We start from the raw sequence: 22232 nt of genomic DNA, 5'->3' as shown, positions 1-22232 counted from the left end.
CCAGGAATCTTCAAAGCCTCCCTGTTCCACTCAGACCTTTTTCCTAGCAACAATCAAAGCTTGAGGGAGGAGAGCAAAGCAGCCTTGGGAAGCAGCCCTTGGCACTGGCTCACACGCGGTGGCATTTTGACGGGTGGTAAAAATATCTTTCTGGTGTTCAGTGCCGGCTGCCGCTGCTGCCACCATCTCAGTTTCCAAGATCCTGTCTCCAAGCTCAGTGCCTCGGCAGCCTCCCCACCTGTCAACGCACACCTTGGGAGTCAGAGCACAGGTCACTGAGCCCCTGACCAAGGGCCACATTCATATATGACAACTGCCACCTTCATTGCCAGGGCCAGGCACCAGCCAAAAATGCACTTATGAGCCATTAGAGTAGGTGATTTATTGTCAGAAATGCCACGGCACACACCTAATGAGCTAATTAAACAAGAACATAAATAATTACTCCCTATCAGAGTACAAGGTTGTGGGGTGGAGGGGCTGGGGGATGCTGACGGAGGAGCTGGGTCAGTGATGGCGTGGGATGCTCTGCTCTACAGAGGAAGATCCAAAACTCCTCTCCACTCACGGCTGAGTTGGGCCTCAGTGAGGTTCCCGGGCCAAGCAGACATAGGCCCAAGGATTCTGCCAAAAAAATCATGACAAAATGCTGCTTTGTTCCCTACCTAAGTACTTCCTACTCCCTCACAGGCCCACACCCTAATCTCCTCCTGCCCCAAGTGGGAGAGAAAAAAGGGCTCCTTCTCCCATTTTATGGATGTGAACATTCAGGAGGAAGAAGGTCTCAAGATACACCTAAAACCCTGCAACCATCCCGTAACTGGTCTCCCTGATGCTCTCCCTGCCTGCTGTGGTATATTCTCCAGCCAGCAGCAGAATCTTCTTTCTTAATCACACCACACCAGTCTCCTGCTTTCAAATCTCCCCAGCCTCAGCCCCAGAGGTTTCCATCTCATTCAGGATAAAATCCAAGGCCTCATCATGGCCAGCAAGGGCCTATGTAATCCAGCCCTGTCCAGTCCTCTCACTCATTCACTGCCACTCTACCTCCAGAGGCACTGGAGTCCTTGCCACTTCTCCATAAAGAAGGATAAATGCGTCCCTCCCCAGGGCCTCTGTATGTGCTGTTTCCCCTGCCTGACTCTTTCACCCCATTCAGGTCTCTACTCCAACATCACTCCTTACAGAAGCAATTCCTGACCACCCATGTAAAACCGTAGCCCTCTGGTCTCGGTCTCATTTCACTGTTTATTTTTCTTCCTCCTGTATATTTTTGAACTTTTCATCTCTCCCCCCAATAAGAATGTAAGCTCCTTGATATTCAAGGCCACTCTTCCCTCTTCCAACCTCTGCCTTCCTATCACTTTCCTAGGCAAGTGCTATGCCTGTCTTTTCCCAATCCTGAGGTCTTAACCAGACAATAAATATTTATTGACTGAATAAATGAATATCTGGTTCCAAATACAGAGTTTTCCTCACCCCAGGTCATTCCTCCCCTCAGAACTAGACCCTGGCTTCTCACCAGTAACAGGAAGAAGCCCAAAGTCAGGACAGCACTGGCTCCAAGCTCAAGCTCCACCGCCTCCAAGCTGTGAGGCCTCGCAAGTCATGCCACCTCCCTATGGCTCAGAGTCCTCATCTGTCAAGTGGCAATCATGGATCACACCTCATAGGGTTAGCATGAGTCCAAATAAGAGAACATGCAGAATAGCTTTAGAACACCTGGAGTGCAGTAAGGACTCAGAAACATAGCTACTGTGTGTGACATTCAAGGCCATCCATACTCTGCCCTCTTCCAACCTCTACATTCCTATCCTTTTCCTAGACCAGTGATTCTCAAAGTAATTTCCCCAGACCAGCAGCATCAGCATCCCGGAGAGAATGTATTAGAAATGCAGATTCTCAGGCTCCACTCGATACCTACTGAATTACAAACTCAGGGGACAGGGTCTGGTACTTGTGTGTTCACAAGCCTGCCAGGTGATTCTCATGCATGCTCAGGTTTGAGAACCACTGCCCTCTAGGGGGGCTTTCTGCCAGGAAAGTCAAGTGTCACAAATTATTGGTCCTGTTTCTTTACGGGCCTGTAATAAAGGAGGATCTCCACAGCCTTTCATGGCTTGATGCTGAGCACAGTTCATTCCCTGCACCTTGCCTTTGGGCTTGGCCACGTAACTTGCTGTGGGTAGCGGGATTTTGCAGGTGTGATACCAACCGAAGCTTGACATTCTTTTCTGCAGCTGGGCTTGCCTTCCTGCATTTCTGCTATTACCATGAGAAGAACATACCTAGAGAACCACTACCCCTCTCCTGGGGCTCCAGGATGAGATACCCAAAGAAGATGGGAATCAGAACTGGAGCCTGAAGCCAAGTGCAGTCGTGCCCAGCCCAGCCCGGACCAGACCAGTTCAGCTCCAGCCAGCCTGCAGAGCTATGACTAAGGAAATTCAATATTCTTGGCTATAAGCCACCTAGAGTTTGAGGTTCTTTGTTATGCAACATGGTTGTGGCAGCAGCTGACAAATACACCAGGGGCCCTCACAGGCCTTTGACTGGGCCTGATCATTCCTGCCTCTGTCTCTGTCTTCACTGGTTTCACCTAAAATAGCTACCACCCCCGCCGATCCCGTGCAGCCTCCTTCCTTCCAAATCCCACCTTAATCCCAGGACACAGCTTACACTCCACTGTACCTGCCCTCATAGCCCCCCAGAATATGTTCCTCTCAAGCCAGGCAGTTAGCTCATGGAAAAGCTCAAGTGGACTAATTTCACCAAGCAATTCATTTACGTTTTAACCTTTTTGGGGGCTAATTGCTAAACTGAGAAGCTCCTTTACTTAATACCATCACTGACTAATGACCTAGTGCAAAGGTTTGCTGTTTAACAGATCTCTTCCTTGTTTCATTTCCTGCCGCTCACCTCTTTTATGATGCAAGTGGAGTTCATCCGCATGTCTGGATCAGCACTCTCAACCACAGCATCAGCCCCACGACCACAGAGCACAGCGGAGCCCAGCCTTGGAGCCCACCCCTGCTGGAAATAGCTCTCTTTTGTAAAGAGTTAACAAGCTCGTTCATCCACAGTGCATGGTTGCATGGCCCTGCGTTCACCCCGGGGTGGCCCATCACATCCTGTGGTTTTGTGCCATTCTTCCTGCACCCATCCCCCACCTCTGAGACCCTGAAGATGATGGACATTAATTTGACTTCTTGTCGTGATCCCTTCTGTCACCCACAGGGTGCCCACTCCCATCACACACATTCATGCCAGACCATAGGCCTCATTGACAAGAGGTAAGCTTCCCTCTTTGCTTTGCTCTGTGTCTCCAGAGATGAGAAAAGAACACTCACAGAGAGGCAGGAAAGCAGCCCCATCAGCTTCCCCCCGAGGCTGGCCTCAGCCACAAACTGGCTACTGGTTGCTGGGACTGTGTGGGCAGGTGCCAAGAAACGCTCACAGCAGCGATGCTTCCGCCCAGGCAGCTCTGTGGCCGTCGTACGCCTCCCCAACATCCATTCCCCACTTCTAATTGCCCGGCAGAACGCTGATTTTATCTAGTGGGGAGCAACGTGCACGAACAGACAATTGCCCTCCTCAGCCTCCAATGTGCATTGGGAAAAATACAATAAGCTAGCAGCAAAAGCCACTGCGTGGGATTCTTTAAAGGGGTTGGTGCCTGTCTTAGTTTGGGCTTCCCAGATGCAGACCCTGAGACCAGGATTTGAGTATGAGTAGTTTATCTGGGAGGTGGGCTCAGGAATCTGTGGTAAGGAAGTGTGGAAGGAAGTCAACACAGGGCATTTTGCTAAGCAAGTTACCACTGTGGGCAATTGGGGCCCACTCCTACTGGGAGCCCCTGGGAGCGAGCATAGACCACGTATCCACCTTTCTCCGACGGTAAGGAAGCTGCGGTATTAATCCTCCAAACTCTGTTAAAGGCTGAGGGCTGATCCCAGGGTTGGCAACTCCCCTGTGGATAGGCCACACCAGAGAAAATCTCCAGGTAGAGAATGTGAGCAAGAGCAGGAGCAGTGAGCCACACATTAAGAATAATGCAATTGACCTGCCTCAGTCCCTGACTCCATGGAGCTCCCATACCAGCTCTGAACTACCTATTTCTGGAATGCTTTGACAGAATTGTGAACTCACAAAAGTATCTGACAGGTCTCAATCCATTTAGAAAGTTTATTTTGCCAAGGTTAAGGATGTGCCCATGACACAGCCTCAGGAGGTCCTGACGACATGTGCCCAAGGTAGTCTGGGTGCAGCTTGCTTTTATACATTTGAGGGAGACATAACACATCAATCAGTACATGCAGGATGTACATGGTTCAAACTGGAAAGACAAGAGGTGGGTCACTTCGAGGTAATAGGTAGCTTTAAAGATGTTCTGATTGGCAATTGGCTGAGTCATTATCAACAGAAAGGAGTGTCTGGGTAACAATAAAGGGTTGTGGAGACCAAGGTTTTATCATGCAAATGAAGCCTCCAGGTAGCAGGATTCAGAGAAAATAGATTGTAAATGTTTCTTATCAGACTTAAAGAGTCTGTTCTGTCAGTAATTCCGAAAGAGAGGAGGGTATAGTGAGGCATGTGTGGCTCCCCATTCCCATCATGGCCAAGTTTTTGGAATGCTTTGACAGAATTGTGAACTCACAAAAGTTCAGGTTAACTTTGGAATGCTCTTGGCTGAGTGGAGGGGTTCATTCAATTGGTTGGGGGGCCTTAGAATTTTATTTTTGGTTTTCAGAATGACGGAAATTACCCCCAAATTTGGAAAAGTCAGATTTCTGCTACTAGAAGCACTTCACATTTTATGAAGATGTTCTTCTTTCATGCTGTGTCATCTCTTTCCAATTTTACAACAACCTGGTGAGTTATCATTATCCCCATTTAGAAGGTGAGGAGCCTGAGGTTCAGACAAGTAAAGAGAAGGGAGATCACAAGAGCCCATGTCTGGAGCCCCTAATTCCATCTTTCTTATGGTAATCACTCAGACTCAGCTGAGGGGTGAAAAAAATGGCTCCAGCGACTGAAATGCACATGGTGTTTTTGTTTCCAAAGTGTTTCCACATATGTTATCTCTTTGGAGATAACCCCATAGAGAAAAGATTTTTTATTCCAATGTTAGATGAAGCAAATCTCAAAGAGATGAGTAGTGCATGGTAGAGCTGGGATTGAACCCAGGCCTTCTGGCTTCTTCCCTCACTAGCAGTTTAGAGACCAATCCCCTAGCTGTGGATTTAGAAACTCTGTCTACCAGTGCTGTCCAAACCCCTGATTTCACTGGGCATGATGCTGAATGCATGTCAGAATCACTGGGAGAGCCTTAAAAACGTGAATATCCAGGCACCAACACAAGCTGACTCAGAATCCCTTTTTTAATGGGGGGATGCCACTCCTCAAGGGGTTCCAAAACACAGTCAGGGTTGGGAAACATGGGTGGGTAGGAAGCCCTGGGGTCAGGGTCAGAATGCCTGAATTCCATACCTTCCCAACTCCTGGTCTGACCTGGGCTGTTAATGAGGCTGAGTGGAGCTGGGTTCTGTGAACACGAACATGCCTGGAAAAGTTCAGTTGTGAGATAAGTGTTTGGTGTTGTTTTGATGGCCACCATCACAGCATCGTCCCCAAGTCCCAGGCATTCCTCCAGGCCTAACCCCATCCCTCTGTAAGCCCTTTTTAGTGTTTTCCTGGTATAGAATAAATGATATCCCCACTCCCATCTCCATATAACCAAACATATGTAAAATTAATTGGACTGGTTCTCTTGTTATCTCTTACTGGAGGGGGAAAAAGCTTCATTTCAGAAGAAGGGAGACCGGATACATGCTGTAATCTCTTTACTCTTGCTAATTACTTTTTTATCTTTGGAGCTCTCTCCAGCCACAGCTTTTGGAGATTGAGAAGGGAATAACGTGGAGAAATTAGTCACCTCTGAACAGATGCTCTGAAGCTTTTTGAATCCCAGTGGTGTCACCTTCTTGAGGACAGCAAGAGGGGCAGGATGTGGGGATAGTAATATGATTTGAAATGCTCTTAGAAGGTGCCCTGAAAAACATCTCCCCATGCACAAACCTACTGTGGGTTTTAAAACTCCACCATCAGGGATTCACTCCTTTGGGTCTTTCAGAGCTCCCAATTGAAGTGAAAATATTTCTGAAAGGGGTTATACCTTATACTTTGATCCCTTAAAACTTCATCAGATCGTTTTCCAAGTTTACAGCTCTGTTGGTGTTGAAAAATGGAGACACAGGAGGCAGGCTGGGGAACAGGGACTAGAAGAGAGGTCCAAGAAGAAAAAGTGGGCAGGCTCCTAGTAATCATAAGTACTCTCAGATAACCAGTACGCCACTGCTGACTATGAAGAACGCTCTTTCAAATACATGAGTTCATTCAGTCCTCACCACAATGCTATGAAATATGCAGAAAGGAAATCTCTGTTCTCATTTTACAGATGAGAAAATAAAGATGGAGAGCAGTAAAATGATTTTTCCATGGTCCCAGGACTAGTAAATGATGGAGTTGTGTGGATGTGCTACCTGCCTTCCTATCTTCTCTACATTACTGAGGGTGCATTGTGCCTAACTTGGAAAAAATAACCCTACATTTCCTAGATTCCTTTGCAGAAATGTGTGCCCAATGAAATGCAAGGAGAAGTTATTGGATGGGGATTCTGAGAAACTCCCCACTTTGCTTTCTTGCCCTTCTTGTTTCCATCTTTCCTATTGCATAAAAGGGAGATAGGATCACTGGTGCTCCAGCAACCATTTTGTACTATTAAGTGACCTTAAGGACAGAAATTGTGTGCTGAGGATGGTAGGACAGAAAGACAGAAGGAACTGGGCTCCTGATGACCATGCTACCCAGTCCTAAATTCTCTTCCACTGGTCTTCTTTTACATGAGATGTTATAAAACCTTATGAGTTTAAATCATACTAGTTGAGTTTTCTGTTCATCCTAATCACCACCCTGGACTTCTGACTCCAGAGTCATTTTTTTCTGTGATGCCTCTAGCAACTCTGTCACTTCACAGTGGCTTACCTGGTGACATGCAACCCAGAAATCTTCATCTTGCCCATTGATCACCTGGACGATCCCAGGCGGTAGAGTGGAACCAAGCTTCTCACTGGCACCCCTATTTCCCCAGCATTGCTGGAACTTAGAAGTATGAGACTGAGTCTCGACTAAAGCTGACAGAAAATCCCTGTGGACTTCCAGAAAGCTACTCCATACTTCCCAGAAAGAGAAATTACAGCTGGTGTCCCCAACCCATGTCTCCAGCCTTAGTAAGGACTCTTTGGGGCTTTAGCGAGAAGTGCCCCACAGCAGGTACATAGCACAGTGGAAAGGGCTGGATGTAGAAGAGTACATTTCTTAGTCTTTGCTTTGGATAACTTTGTAAAATCTACTCAATCTGTTTGAGACTAGTTTTACTATCTATAAAATGGGTTTAACATTATTGTCTTTTGCATCCTCTCTTGTAGATGTCATGTTTCAACAGTGTGAAAAAAAAAATAGGAAATATAAAATCCAAGGCAGGTTGATTTTGATTTGGGTTCTGACCAAGGAGTTACCTTTCCTCCCTGTCCACCCCTATTTCCTCCTCTATACCATTCTCTTCCTCTGCCTGTCGGGACTCAACCGACCCTTCCAGAAGAGTCCAGACCCTCTGGGGAAACAGCTGAGTCAAAGAATCTTCTCTCACAGGTCCTGTCCCTGGCATGCCCCACTCCCTTTAGAGAACACCTGTCCCTAACAGCGTCTCCCTTTAAGAACACCTGTTCCCACTAGCTTCTCCCCATGGCCCCAGATCCTGAGATGTTGATTTCACGAGTAAAGTTTTCTCCAACCCACAGTAGAGAGGGCTGTCTTTTCATGGGGTAGGGCAGAGCTCCACTGAGATGTGGAGTGGTGAGATCCTGATGGGGTGAAAACTTGCTGAATCTGCCCTCTTGTCCTTTCCCCAGATGGAAGACAGAGCAGCAGTAAAAGACGCAGCCCCCTGCCCCAGCCCTGCAAAACTCAGTGGGGTGGTCCGGTCTCCCAGGACAGGATGTGTGTCTAACAATCACAGAAGACATGGCATGGGAAAGGGAGCCTGCAGATAGGGTCGGATGGGGGCTGGGGTGGCTGTCATCTCCCCATCTTCAGGGTCTCTCTCGTCACAGCCCCTCACTTTTCTACACGAGGATGGGGGCAGCATATCGAGCAGCACAAGGCACAGCTGCATCCCGGCTGACTGCCTCAGGAGCACGCCTGTTCTTCCCCTGGCCCTCCTGGGGACCATTCCAACATCACGCCTGGTGACAGATGTTCTTGACAACTCTTAGAGACAAGTGTTTGTGAATGTCACTTGGGCTGATAATGACATGCAGGACATTTAACTTTCCATGTCACCCCAGGGATGAAGCCAAGCTGGGGTGAGCTGTTGCTGCCTCCAGGGTGGCAGGGGAGGCTGCCTTTCTGACTTCCCTCTCCCAAACTTTCCCTACCCCTTGTTGACTCCTCTCCCCTTTGTTGCTGACACCATTAGTGCCAGCCCGTTCCTGACAGGGTGGGCCCTGGCATTGAGGGACATGTCAGTCAGCCCTCCCCAGTCACACAGGAAACAGGCCAGGCCCCGCTTGCGGACTGTCTCCAGTGTGTCACAGCGCCTGCCTGCAGGGCTCAGCTGTGTGTACTCAGGAAGGGCAAGCAGCTTGGAAGTGCAGCCAGGATCGTTAAATAATGAGGGAGCTTATTAGCTGAAAAAAGAGCAAGGCACTATTTTGTATAGCCTAATTCAAATCTGGTCTGAGTTATCCATGATTTGGGGTGATCCGTGCCTCTGCTCCTCCTTCCTGGTATGTAGACTAGATGCTGATGTTTTCAGACATCGCTCACAGCTCTTTGGGGTTTCTGTGAAACCTTGAGGTGGGTCACTGGTGACCTGTCAATGGCCTATGTCCAGGTCTGGTTGGGTTCTCTGGGCCTCTGCCAAGATTTTTGTCTCTGACCTCAAGCCCTGGAGCTTAAATGCCTGTGAGACATGGTACCCTAACCCCAGGAGGCACAGGGTCACACAGTGACCCCAACTAGTAAAAGCAGGTGAATTTAGCAACAGTGGAAGCCATATTATCTTGATCATGGGAATTTGAAAGTCTTGAGTAGATCCACACACTATGAGAGCTGGGATCATTTAAGTTCAATGTTTTCACTCCTGCCTGAAAGTCAGGCTGCCTGCTTAGTACCCCTGGAATGGAGTCAGCCAGGTTCTATTGAACCCTTTTGGTATGGGCAGCTCACTACTTTGTGGCAGCTTTTACTTTAAGCTGCTGTTGGGCAGCTTTGATCTTTATTTCCAGTCTGTCCAGTTCACCAAATGTTGACTCAATAGCTATTTTGGACCAGGACTTACTAAGGGCTGAGGACATGGAGATGAGCATGCATGAATATCACATGCTAGCGAGGAAGACAGATACAAAGCCAAATCATTTCGGAGCCAGATGGAGAGCAATGAGAGACATGTGTAAGGCTGTTGCTGTTGGAATTTTGTTTTTGTAACGGGCCAATGCCTACTTCCATGCACGCATGTGTGTGCATGTGTGTGTGTGTGTGTCTTTTCCTCTTTTCCACCCACAAATTCTTCGAATAAGTTAAAGGAGCCATGACTTCTTTTCTAAGTCTTCTCATCTCCAAAGTGAACTTCTTCCATTTCACGTGAGCTTCCAGAACCTCATTCTCATCAGCCCTCCTCTGGATACATTGCAGCTTATAAACATGACTCCCAAGACTGTACCATCCAGAATTAAACATATTAAAGCTCTGCTCTGACCAGCTACAATGACTCAGCAAAACCATAACCTCTCATGATCTGACCACTATACTTCCATTAGCGCAACTAAAAATGACAGGAGTCTCTCACGGGTTCCATCACATTGTGGCCATAACATCCTCAAGATCAACTACAACTCTGAGCCTAGGCACACAGAATTTCAGTCGAGCCAGATTTTCCTCACCTTGAACTTGTGCAATTGCAACTGATTCCTTGAACCAAAATGAAGATAGATTATTGATTGATAGTTTTGTTGACATGACAATTGGCCAAGCCTATTTTCTGTGTAGTTATCAATCTCAATTAGAAAATACACTGGCAGTACAGAAATGGGACAGATGTTGAGGCAGAAGCCAAAGGCTTTCTGGCATATTCACATGAATTTATTAATCAATCTGGTTATCTGACCAGTTACAACTTCACTTCATTAGTTTACATGTCTCCATTTTGTCCCCAAGACAGCATGAGAGTTCACCAAATGTCCTGTACGATTGTGACGTGCTCTGTTTATGGTAGTGACTCACAGCCAGCAGAAACTCCTAGGACATTTTCCAAGTGTACCTGTCACTCCAGAGATGCTGGTCCAGCTGAGAATCACTATGCAAGCGGGGATATCTCTGAGAAGCACTGCCCTCATGAATGACAAGGAGGCAGATAAAAAGGTTGAGAACTACTGGTCCACAGCCTCTCCTGAAGACATGGTTCAATGACTTGGCAGGATTTGCCCTTAGTGAACCCATGTTAGGTTAGCATTCTTTTCCAAGTGCTCACAGCTACCTATTGAGAAAGTCTTTCCAGAATTGTATAGAGACTCCATGTCCAGCCTAACACCCTAAGCATTACAGAGTTTATTCCCTGAAAATCAGAATATTCACCCCTTTCCCATCTCAGACATCTCTCTGTCCATGCTATCTCAGAATCACCACCATGGGCTTGAGAACCTCGTCTACTTGCTCCTTTAGTCCTTACTCACCTACATGTGACCCATCAGGGCCTGGTGACCAGAACTCATGGACGGCACTGTTATCCAGGCCTGTTGGGCTTTGGCATCCCTCTCCATAGTATTGGTCTTGTTAGGTTGAGGCTTTGGGCAAAATACAGGCTGCCTATATTCAGATTCCATCTCTGCTACTTACCCCCTGTTTAACACCTTGAGCAAGTTTCTTCTACGTAAAGTGAAATAATAGTTTTTAACCTCCTAAGGGTTTGTGGGAACTAAATGAGTTAGTGCACATAGAACCCTTAGAATAGTGACCAGCACAAATAATCCATCAATGCAGGTGTGTACTATTATTGCTGCTGCTGCTTTTCTCCTTGCTGGGGAAGATGGAGGCAAGTTGCAAGTTGTAACTCTTTGCCTCTTATCTATTCTCATTGTAACCTCTTTCCCAAGCAGCATTTTTTCTTCGTGGACATAAACACGGACTAAAAAACCCTCTTTGGTTGCATTTAGCTTTCTCTGTACAGCACGTGCTCCTCTTCAATACTCATCTTCAGATACAGACCTCTCCTCCCTTCTTTTATATACCTTCCGGTTAAAATGAGCATTCTTTCTAATGAGGACAATTCATTTTCTAAAAATCCAGATTCTGTATTAGAGTCTCCTATTTCTCTCAAGCCGTAATCCCTTTTAGGACAGTGGGCAGCATGACCACAGGGGTTGAGTCTGGGTGCTGAAGCCAGAGGCCGGAGTTCAAATCACAGCCCTGTCTCCTTCTGCTGTGTGTTCTTGAAATAATTTTATTTTTTAATTCTCTTGGTCTTTTATGCTTCTTCATATATCCAGAAGGATTAAATGAGATACCGCCTGTAAAAGCTAAGCATCAAACACATAGTAGCCTGGCAGTAATGTTGGCCAGTGATTGCTATTACTATTATCTGGCTACAGACTTGTGCTTATTTTTCCTCAAAAATTTTGGAAATTTGTCTTCTTAAAGAGAAGACTGAATTGCATATCTAACCTTCCTCTTCCACTTTCTTCCCCAAGATGGTGGATGTGATGCTAGTCTTATTTTATACTACTATTATTCTCACTGCTACTACTACTGCTAGTAGTACTACTAGTACTACTACTAATACTGATAATAATAATCCTTGAGTGTTTACTACTATATGCCCCCACTATCTGGAGGATTTCCATGCTGTATCTCCTCTTGTCCGTGTAACCAGCCCTGAGAAGTCACTATTGCTAGCTGCATTTTTTTATTCCAAGGTTTCTGACACTTCCATTTAATTTACATTATATTTAGAAAGTTAGTGTCTCCAGGTTCTCAATCACCAAATAAAAGCAATTTGAATTCCCACCTTGAGTGATTACCGGAGCCTACCCCAAGCCTTCCTCTCCTCGTTCCAGGGTATCTTTGAGACCCCCGGTGAGCTGCGCCATTTTGGCAATGCTAGCGTGTTGCCTTGTGGAAGCCAACATTTTCTCTCCCCCTCACAAACTGCATTTCCCTGTGCAAACTGCAGAGCTGGTAGCTTTTTGCCTTTACATTTTTTTTTTTATCAAAGTCATGACCATATAATAAATTCACAAGTAAAGAAATATATTTATTTTCAAAAGGTCAACCTCACAAGTTAGCAAAGAAATGCAAATTAAAGCAAGTGCCATTTTTCACCTCTCAAATTGGCAAAGATGAAAGTAATTATATATTCAATATTGGCAAAAGTGTGATCAAAATGAGTGCTTCCACTGGTGAAAGGGTAAATATTTATATGTAATGTATAAAGATTATAATTTATCCATAAACCAGTAATTCAAATCCTAGAAAAATATGCTAAAGAAATCACTGAAGTTGCACAAATATATTTATGTGCAAAAATATCCCTCACTGTATTACTTTTAATAATGAAAAATGAGAAACCACCTGAATGTTCAATAATAGAAGGTTAGTTAAATAAATTATAATACAGCCAAATAAAAAGTATTTTAATACCATGGGAACTAAGCAAGCTGTAATGTTGAGTGGGAAGAATTAAGATACAGAATATACACTAGATTGATTATAAATACCATTTGAATGAACTCAGACACCTTCCAAATTTCTCTTATTAACTTTGGATGGTGGGATTATAGGTAATTTTTATTTCCTTCTTCATCAATTTTCCCTACTTTCCAAATTTTCAATAAAGACTATGACTTTTATAATGAGAAAAATACATATATGCATATTTAAGTTTGACTATATGCCCCTATCTATATATTCCTATATATGTTCATACATGCATGTGGGTAAGTTCCAATACTGCTTTCTCTCCATTCTGAGACGCAACACTGCTGTCCAGACAAGACCAGCAGCTGCCAGGTAACGGGAGTTCCCTAGCTCCACTACGGTTTCCATGACACACCCACCCTCAATCACATTGACTCTATTCTTCCCCATGTACTCTTCTCCCACAAGCTTCCCATCCAGAGTCTCATCAACTCAGACAGTCAGAGCTGGAGGAGACCTCCAGGATGGATCAAGTATTCTTGATCTCTCTTGCACCATGGGCCCTTTGGCTGTCTGATGAAACTCATGGGATCCCATCTCCAATCATTTTACATGCATGAAATAAAACACACAGAATTTCAAAGGAAACCATACATTCCTTGAGTGATAAGGTTCTAGGCCATGTCCTTCATGTTTCATATAAGGGAACTCATCTGTGGTCAGCACTTCAGCCCCTGGCTTCTGTCTCTCTGTGACCTTCTTCCCTCTGAATGACTTGTGTGATTCTATTGCAGCTTTCCACACTTAACCTCCCTTTCTACCAGACCTAGGAAAGACCCCTTGATCTTCAAAGAACTTTCCAAGGTCAATATCATTGTCTGCACTTCTAGATGAAGAGACTAAGGCCCAGGGGGGTTCAGCACAGGAGAGAGGGCTGATGCTACCTGTAAGACCCGGGGGCTCACGTGATGTGGTCTGACTCAATCAGCACTCAATCAGGAATGGGAAGCTCTTCTCCCTCTGGGGCTCTAAGTGGGCTCTAGGGCTCCTTAGAGGACCCAGCAGAGGCCTCCCAGAGGAAAGAGACTGCCTGACGGTGAAGCCAACCCAGAGAAAAATAGAACTTAGGGGAGGTAAGAAACTGAGAATACAGGTTTGTGGGGACCTTTGATCCAGCTGAACCTGAAGCAGGTTCCTGACTTATTAATGACATGAGTCAACACACTCCCGCTCCCTTTCTCTCTCTTTTTTTTTTAAAAGCCAGTTTGATTCAGTTACCAAAACTGAGTAAGTGCATTTAGTGAGTGTCCAAACTAAGTCAGGTATTAATTATCCCTATTTTACAGATGAGAAAACTGAGGTAGGCCAGGAGAATGAAATGACCAGCAAGTGGAAAAGCCATGATTTGAATCCCACTCTTTCTGACCTCAGAGCCTTAACCATGACTGTATATGAGTCCAGGTGAAGGTCAAATGCATTCCTCCTTGGGGGACTCAAAACCTTCAGCCAAGAGGTCTATTCATTGTCCTTGTATATCCTCCATCTGGGCTCAGAACAGAACATTCAGAAGCTCATAGCCACATGACCACTGACCATAGCCACCCAGCCGGGAGGTGTGGTCTTTCTCTACACATATCTCTCAGGCTGACCATGTGGGTTCTTTTCTTCTTAGCCTTGTAGTTGATGTTCTTTCTATCTCCCCTTACCTGCACGAATGGCACAGTTTACCCCAGAATCCCCACAGACACCTTTGGGGAAGGGAGGTATAGATGGGAGCAGCCCCAAAACCTCCCCGTTCCCTCCTCCTTCCCCAGCCAGACACCCTCCCTGCCTTTGCCACAGCCGCTCGCTCACCTGTAGATCAGTACCTCATCGTCAGAGCAGTTGTACTGCAGCTGGTACATCTTCACCCGGGGTGCTGACTTGCTGACAGACCACTTGACCAGAGCTGAGGTGGTGGTCACTTCAGACACAAGCACAGCCCGTTCCGGGGGGCTTTTGGGAGGCTCTCCGCCCCCACTGCCTCCACCTCCCCGGCTGGTCTTGCTGGAACCAGTGATGTCTGAGAGGCGAGACTTGGGGGGTGCAGTGCGGCTGGTGCTGTTGCTGAGGTGTGGCAGCTGGACGATGGAGACCTCCACCGTGGCTGTGGCCTCTCCGGCGGCATTGGCAGCAATGCAGGTGAAGGCACCACTGTCCTGAGATGTGGTGATGAAGATGTCCAGGGTGCCATTGTCATAGACAGCGGTCCTTGAGGAGTTCCCTACCAGGCGGTCATCGGGGGCTACCCAGTGGATAAGGGGGCTGGGGTCCCCGATGGCTTTGCACTTGAGTGTGGCCGCCTGGCCCTCCAGAACCAGCAGCTTGTGTGTGTGCTGGGTGATGAGAGGCGGCTCACACACAAACTCCTCCTCACGCACGTGCCAGAAGTAGCGACCCTTGAGGCCCCCGGGGGAGCCACAGGTTTCCAGGTCGTCGTCTCGCTCGAGCCTCCGCAGCCAGAGAAGCTCACAATTGCAGTGAAGTGGGTTACCCCCAAAACTAAAGGACAAGGGTGGGGCAAAGGGTGTGGCTGTCAAAGCCGAAGCCTGGGAGCGGGCAAAGATGGGATCAGGGGGCAGCTTCTGCAGCCGGTTGGAGGTGAGGTCCAGGCGGGCCAGTTTCTGCAGGTCTGCAAAGGTGCCCTCAGCGATGTGGTCCAGCAGGTTGTGGTCCAGGCTCAGCTGGTGGAGGTTGACCATGCGCCGCACGGAGTCCCACGGCAGGCCATGGAGGTTGTTGTAGGAGAGGTCCAGGTCCTCCAGTGTCAGCAGGAAGTCCTCAAAAGCCTCATCTGCAATGCCGCCCAGCTGGTTGTTGTTCACGATAAGGTGCTGCAGGTTGACCAGGCCCCGGAGGGTGTCCTCCCCAAGGCTTGGCAGCCGATTGCTGTCAAGATGCAGGGAGCGGAGGCTCTCGAGGTCCAGAAAGGAAAAGGGCTGGATGTGGCTGATGGTGTTCCTGGACAGGGTCAGGTCCACCAGCCCGGTCATGTTGGCAAAGTCCTGGCGGCTGATGTGGATGATGAAGTTGCCGCCCAGACGCAGCTCCACTGTCCGCCGGTCAATATCAGGGGGTACAAAGAGCAGCCCCTTGGAGGGGCACAGGGTCCCCAGTGACTCAGACAGGTTCTGGCAGACACAGTACTTGGGGCAGGCGTCGACCACGGCAAACGCCATGCCAAACGCCAGCAGGCCACCAAGCAGGGTCTCCATGGTCTGGTCACTCAGGCCACGGTGCCTGGAAGGGAGAAACACAAGGTCAGGGTCAGGAGGCAAATTCCTAATGCACTCACCCAGAGCTTCCTCCCTCACATTAACTCTCACTGCTTAGGGAGTGGCAGAGAATGGCATGTGCTCAGGCAAGACCTAATCTCTTCCACGAATCCCTCTAATGCAGTTTCACTGTTTCTCTTTTCCTTAGCTTCTATCACCTTTTAACACACTATTTAGTTTACTTATTTATGATGTTTACTTATTGTTTCCTGTATCAGTCCTATATGGTCAGCTCTAAAGAGGGCAGGTACTTTTGCCTGTTTTACTAACTGCTGTATCCCAATTACCTAGCTCAATGCCTGGAACACAGGAGCTGCTCAATAACCATCTGTTGGATGGATGGATAGATGGATGGATGGATGGATGGATGGATGGATGGATGGATGGATGGATGGGATACCATACCATTGGTTTATCCAATAATTGAGTTTGAAAGGATGTTATGGCTGTATTTTGAGACATAATTTTACCTTCTTAATTGGTTTAGGCTTAGCATGAAATTAAATTGAACCAGCATTCCTTAAGAATGATGTTGTAGATAAGAAGAGAGTTGGTGCTGAGAGACTCCAGGGTCAGTGGGGAACTGTTTCACCAAGGAGAATCCATATAGTTCATGAATCTTTGAGAATGTGGAAAGTGAAGAAGGAGGTATGATGGGAGGCAAAGGAGTGAATTCTGAACCCTTTGTAAGCAATTAGCCTCTGTCTGGACCCTCACATACATCAGCTCTTTTGGACTTTAGGAAACCCCTTCAGAAGGAAGGGATTATCTATACACGGATGAGGATTGCTCATGGCCTCAGAGCCTCCTTTGGATCTTTACTCACAAGTTACCTTCTCCCAGAGGCCTTCCCAGACACCCTTCCATGATCATCCCCGCCCCGCCCCACTGCATAGCCCTCTGTCTGCTCTCTATTTTCTCCTTGAAACTTATCTCTATCAACCTACTCTACGTTTTACCTATTTGTCTTCTTTATAATTTGTTCTTTTGCTCTAGCAATAAAGCCCCAAGAAGAAGGCACCTCTTTTTATTCACCACTGCATGCCTAAAGCCTAAAGTGCTGCCTGGCACATAGTAGGTGCTTTTACAAGAATGACTATGTAAGAAAGAAAGGAACAGAAATCTGACTCAGGTCTTTGTGCCTCCAAATCTCAACAGTTTCATCACTATCCCATGTTGTACTAAATGTGGCCTTATTGATGTAGTGCTTCTTGGGTCTTTACTGCTAGAGCAAAAGAACAAATGATAACCAGTTGAGGTGGACTTTTGGAAAATCATGCACACTGATTGTGTAGCACTATGCAGACCAGCATTTCTCAAATTGCCTTTTTTTTTTCTTTTTTTTGAGACGGAGTCTCACTCTGTCTCCCAGGGGAGTGCAGTGGCGCAATCTCGGCTCACTGCAACCTCCACCTCCGTGGTTCCAGTGATTCTTCTGCCTCAGCCTCCCAAGTAGTTGGGCCTACAGGCATACACCACCATGCCCAGCTAATTTTTTGTATTTTTAGTAGAGATGGGGTTTCACCATGTTGGCCAGGCTGTTCTCAAACTCCTAACCTCAGGTGATCCACCCGCCTCGGTCTCCCAAAGTGCTGGGATTACAAATGTGAGCCACCATGCTCAGCCCCTCAAATTGCCTTCTAAATGTACTAATTACAGTTCTGCAAAAATGGCTTCTAAGGCCAGTAAGTTGGGGAAGCATTGCCTACTCTTGCTTTCTCTCACAATAGCTCTATGCGCATGAGCAAGTTTAGAAGAACTGAGAAATTCTGCTGCAGTGAAACACTAAATTAATGTTTAACTTTGCATTACTCCTATTTCTTTTTACTATAAAGACACCCCTTTTTAAAGCAACAGTTATATGTGTATATATATGTGTGTGTATATATATATAAAGAGAGAGACAGAGAGATTATATATATATAGAGAGAGAGAGAGACAGAGAGATTATATATATATATAGAGAGAGAGAGACAGAGAGAGACAGATTCTTGCTCTATCACCCAGGCTGTAGTGCAGTGGCACAATCCTAATTCATGACAGCCTGAAACTCCTGGGCTCAAGTGATTCTCCCACCTTGGCCTCCTAGTAACTACAGGCATGTGCCATCATGCCTGACTAATTATTTTCATTTTTATTTTTATTTTTGTAGAGTCAGATTTTGCTATGTTGCCCAGGCTGGTCTCGAACTCCTGGCTTCAGCCTCCCCAAATGTTGGATTTACAGGCATGAGCCACCTCGCCTGGCCAATATCTTGTGGAAGTAGAGCTCCATAGCTCCCAGTTTGAGGAGCACAGATGCAGGAAAAAAATAGCTTATTTTATTTTTTATTTATTTATTTATTTTGAGACGGAGTCTCGCTCTGTCGCCCAGGCTGGAGCACAGTGGTGCTATCTCGGTTCACTGCAAGCTCCGCCTCCTGGGTTCACGCCATTCTCCTGACTCAGCCTCCAGAGTAGCTGGGACTACAGGCACCCAGCACCACGCCCGGCTAATTTTTTGTATTTTTAGTAGAGACGGGGTTTCACTGTGTTAGCCAGGATGGTCTCGATCACCTGACCTTGTGATCCGCCCACTTCGGCCTCCTGTAATAGCTTATTTTATTTTTATTCTTTTAAAAAAGATATGTAACATATTGAAAAATCTATTCCTATCATACACTTTATTATGCATATTTGAATTCCATTATTGTTCCTCTTTAAGGGTAAATCTCCTACCTGAGACCTTTTAAGAGCCAGAGGCTTGCCCTATATTTCATCTAGAGAGAGCATCACTGTGAAGTAGAAATACGATGTGAGCCAAAAATGTGACTTCAAATTTTCTAGTGCCCATATTTTTTTTAAAGTAAAAAGAAACAGGTGAAATTAACTTTGATAACATATTTTATATAACTAGCTATATCCAAAATATTATTTCAACATATCATCAATATAATTATTAATGAGATGGCTAACTTTTTTATTTTACAAAGTCTTCAAAATCTGGTGTGTATTTTACCCTCAGAGCACATTTCAAACGCTCACTAGCCATATGTGGCTATTGGCTACCATACTGGGTAGTGCTGCACAGACCAAATATAGCCTGTCACCTGTTTTTGTAAATACAATTTTATTAGAACACAGGCATGCATATGTGTTTACATATTGCCTGTGGCTTCCTTTGTGCCACCGTGGCAGAGGTGAGCCATTGCTGCATATAACATGTGGTCACCAAAGCCTAAAATATTTACTATCTTGTCCTTTACGAAAGAGTTTGCTGACCTCTGTTCTATAGGATATGTTTTTTTTTTCCTCTTCATCATGGGCACCTTCATTAAAAGTCTTGGCCAAAGTTCCACACAGCTCTGCCCTGGGGTCCCCATGAGCACCTACCCACCCTACCAGTCCCTGTTCTCACCAAGCTCCTACCTAAGGTAGACCAGCTTCCCCTTACCCAGACCCCACCAGGTCACAGGTGTTGATACATGGAAGCTTTCCACCTGCCACCTTTCCAACTTGCTCTGTGCTCTAATGTGTTCTGGCCTTCTTGGTCTCTACTTGCTGGGGCCTCATAGAACAAAATGAGGATCTTCTCCATTTGCACTGAGTCTTGAGTTTTAGTTACACCTCCCTATGACTCATTGTGGTCACAGAACGAAGGCCGACGTATTTTTGGCTATGGCACCTGCTCAAATATAGTTGAGTGGTATTCTCTATACCAATGGGAGCACACGAACAGCCACAGCCACATCCAAGGATGTCCCTTGCTAATTAATCAAGAGGTGGTTGAGTGTGTGTGTGTGGCAGGGGGTAGTGTTCTATGGCCCCATGAGAAAGGCCATCTCCCTTATGAGCTCTTATCAATAAATGCGGCAGTGTTCTAAGTCTAGACAGCACTTCCCAACATGTTCAAGTCCTGGCACACAGGAAATGATATTTGTCAGGTGCCCCTGGGCCCAGGGCCGAGGCTACTCATGGCCTGTGCTGAATATCTTCCACTGTCTCTCTAGATCCTTTCTCCCACCCCCACCCCCGCCGGCTCTGCATTCTGGGAGGCTGACCCATATGGGCTGCATCTGTGCAATATAGATGGACTGCCTCCGCCATCCTTTGCGCCTTTCCACCCTTGGCTGTGTCGCCTGCCCTCTGGTAGAGACAGCAATGGCAACAGCAGGCAAAGAAGGCCCAGCCACTTCCGGATGCATATCCTGGAGCTCAGAGCCCATTGTTTCAAACAGTTGTGTCCTTGTAAATTATGCTAAACAAACCACATTTTAAAAAAAGTTTGTGGAGGATTAACAAACGTCTAATGAATTCAAATCTATGACATAATAGAGCTGGGTAAATATATTTTAAGTAATCAGCATGGAAGATTACTGACAGAGAAGTGACTATTGAATCTTAATTAAAATTGTATTCTGAGAACTGTCACTTAATATATTGTTCTAACAGCCAAACAAAAGGCGGTTTAAATCCCAAGATGGGAAGGAGACAAGGGAACTGGATGAATATGTGTAATTAGTGTGTATCTAGGGTGCAAGGCCTTTCTCTTTGGGGCCAGAATTTGGACAAATGCTGGAAAGAGGAACTCCAGGCCTAGTTCCCTCTAAGTATCTTAGGGTGGTGTAGGTGGTGGAGGGGAGGAAGGATATCCTTCATCTGGGCTCACAATAGAACATTCAGAAGCTCATAGCCACATGGCAATTGGGGAAAAGGGCTCAGACCAGGAGCAAAGAGATAAATGAAAGTGGGCAGGAGGGGCACTGAGATTATTTGTGGGCAAAGCTGAGAGAGGTGTGTGGGGATCAGAAGCGAGGCTGAAATGGATGCTGGTATCAAATGTCAGAATCAGCCTTCATAGGAGGAATCCATCTGCAAAGGAGCGAGAGCTTGTCTGCCCAGAATGTCTATGAGCCTGCACTGGGGGGAGGCAGGGTGGCAAACAGAGGTAGATACAGGGGAGCAGGGAGAAGAAAATCAGTCCCCAAAATGAACCTACAGCATTCCAGAAAAGCAGTCCAGTCTTGGGCATTTATCCAGGATAGAAACAGTATCTCCTCCCTTCCTTGACTGGGTTTCTTCATGCAGTCTTCACAACCCTACAAGGTGAGTGCCACCATAATTGCACAAGGCACCCTCGTGCAGGCAGAAACAGGTGTTCCTGCTGGCCTCTGTTAGGGTTCCCTCATCTGAGCAACCTCGTGCAGTGAGCAACTTGCGCCATCCTACCTTGTGGCCCTGAATATTGTCATCCCCATTTTAGCTACTGGGAAGTGAGGTTAAAAGAGGTTTGCGCCTGTCTAAACTCCCCTAGCTACCCTGGACAGAACCACAATTTAAACCAGGATCATCTGGCTCCAGGCCATGCTTAGAGTAAAGGAAGCGCCTCTGGAGGCTTCCATGTGCCTGGCGTGCAGAGAGACTGGCTGCCTCCACTACCGGTTTGCTTAGTAACTGGTGGCGAACCAGCTGCTTGGCTACATGCGGGCACTTGTGTTTCCTGCTTGGGGTCAGGCCTGGAAGGGACGCTGGCATTCTCGGAAGTAGAGAGGCCTAATTGGCCCAGAAAGACCCACCTGTCGGGCCCTGATAATGGCGAGTCTCTCTCACACACATATACGTGTTCAGAAATACATACTGGCAATAATAAATATAAAGTTGTGGAACTAGGCTCTTGGTTTGTAATAAAAGCCTTCGGATGTGATTTTACATTTAAAACAAAAGGGAGAAACAAAGATGATGACACAGAGTGGAAAAATAATGAACATGGCGGCAGAAAAGGAAAGTTCTTGTTCCTTGGCTTGACCACAGGCTCTTCCTGTAGCCAGAGGCTTCCTCCCCTCACTCCCCTCCCTGGGCTCTGCCTCCCAGTCAGAACCACCTCGAGCTGTTCCAGACAGAAGAGGCAACAGTTAGCAGATGGCTGGCACGATGTATGTGATATCTCTCCACCCTGATTTCCATTTAAAAGATACCTTAGCAACCAGCCGAGGAGCCACCCGCCCCTAGAGCCTGTAAATCAAGTAAGATGCCTGTCTCTGCATCAGGTAAAAAGAAATGGCCCCTCCAGGGTGCTCCAGGCCTGGAAAGTGTGAATTAATAAGAGTGGGAGGGGTTGGGATCTGCCAGGGAGAGGCAGCCGCCTGCAACTTCTTTCCAGACTTCCCCTCCCAAAGCCCCACTGCTCCCC

General features: G+C 46.6%; 1 protein-coding gene across 1 annotated transcript in view; it reads right to left on the bottom strand.

Annotated features, from left to right (window-relative positions):
* The window catches only part of LRFN2 (leucine rich repeat and fibronectin type III domain containing 2), a 191361-nt gene that overhangs the window by 25325 nt on the left and 143804 nt on the right, over positions 1 to 22232 (bottom strand). The window contains exon 2 of the mRNA XM_015136304.3: positions 14605 to 16029. Within this exon, the coding sequence (XP_014991790.2) occupies positions 14605 to 16004 (1400 nt within the window). The 5' untranslated portion in view covers positions 16005 to 16029. The remainder of the gene's footprint in view (positions 1 to 14604; positions 16030 to 22232) is intronic.

Source organism: Macaca mulatta, chromosome 4, assembly GCF_049350105.2.
Source record: "Macaca mulatta isolate MMU2019108-1 chromosome 4, T2T-MMU8v2.0, whole genome shotgun sequence".
NCBI classification, from domain to species: domain Eukaryota; kingdom Metazoa; phylum Chordata; class Mammalia; order Primates; family Cercopithecidae; genus Macaca; species Macaca mulatta.
The sequence above is the reverse complement of the archived record's forward strand: the minus strand, read 5'-3'. Positions and strand labels throughout refer to the sequence as shown.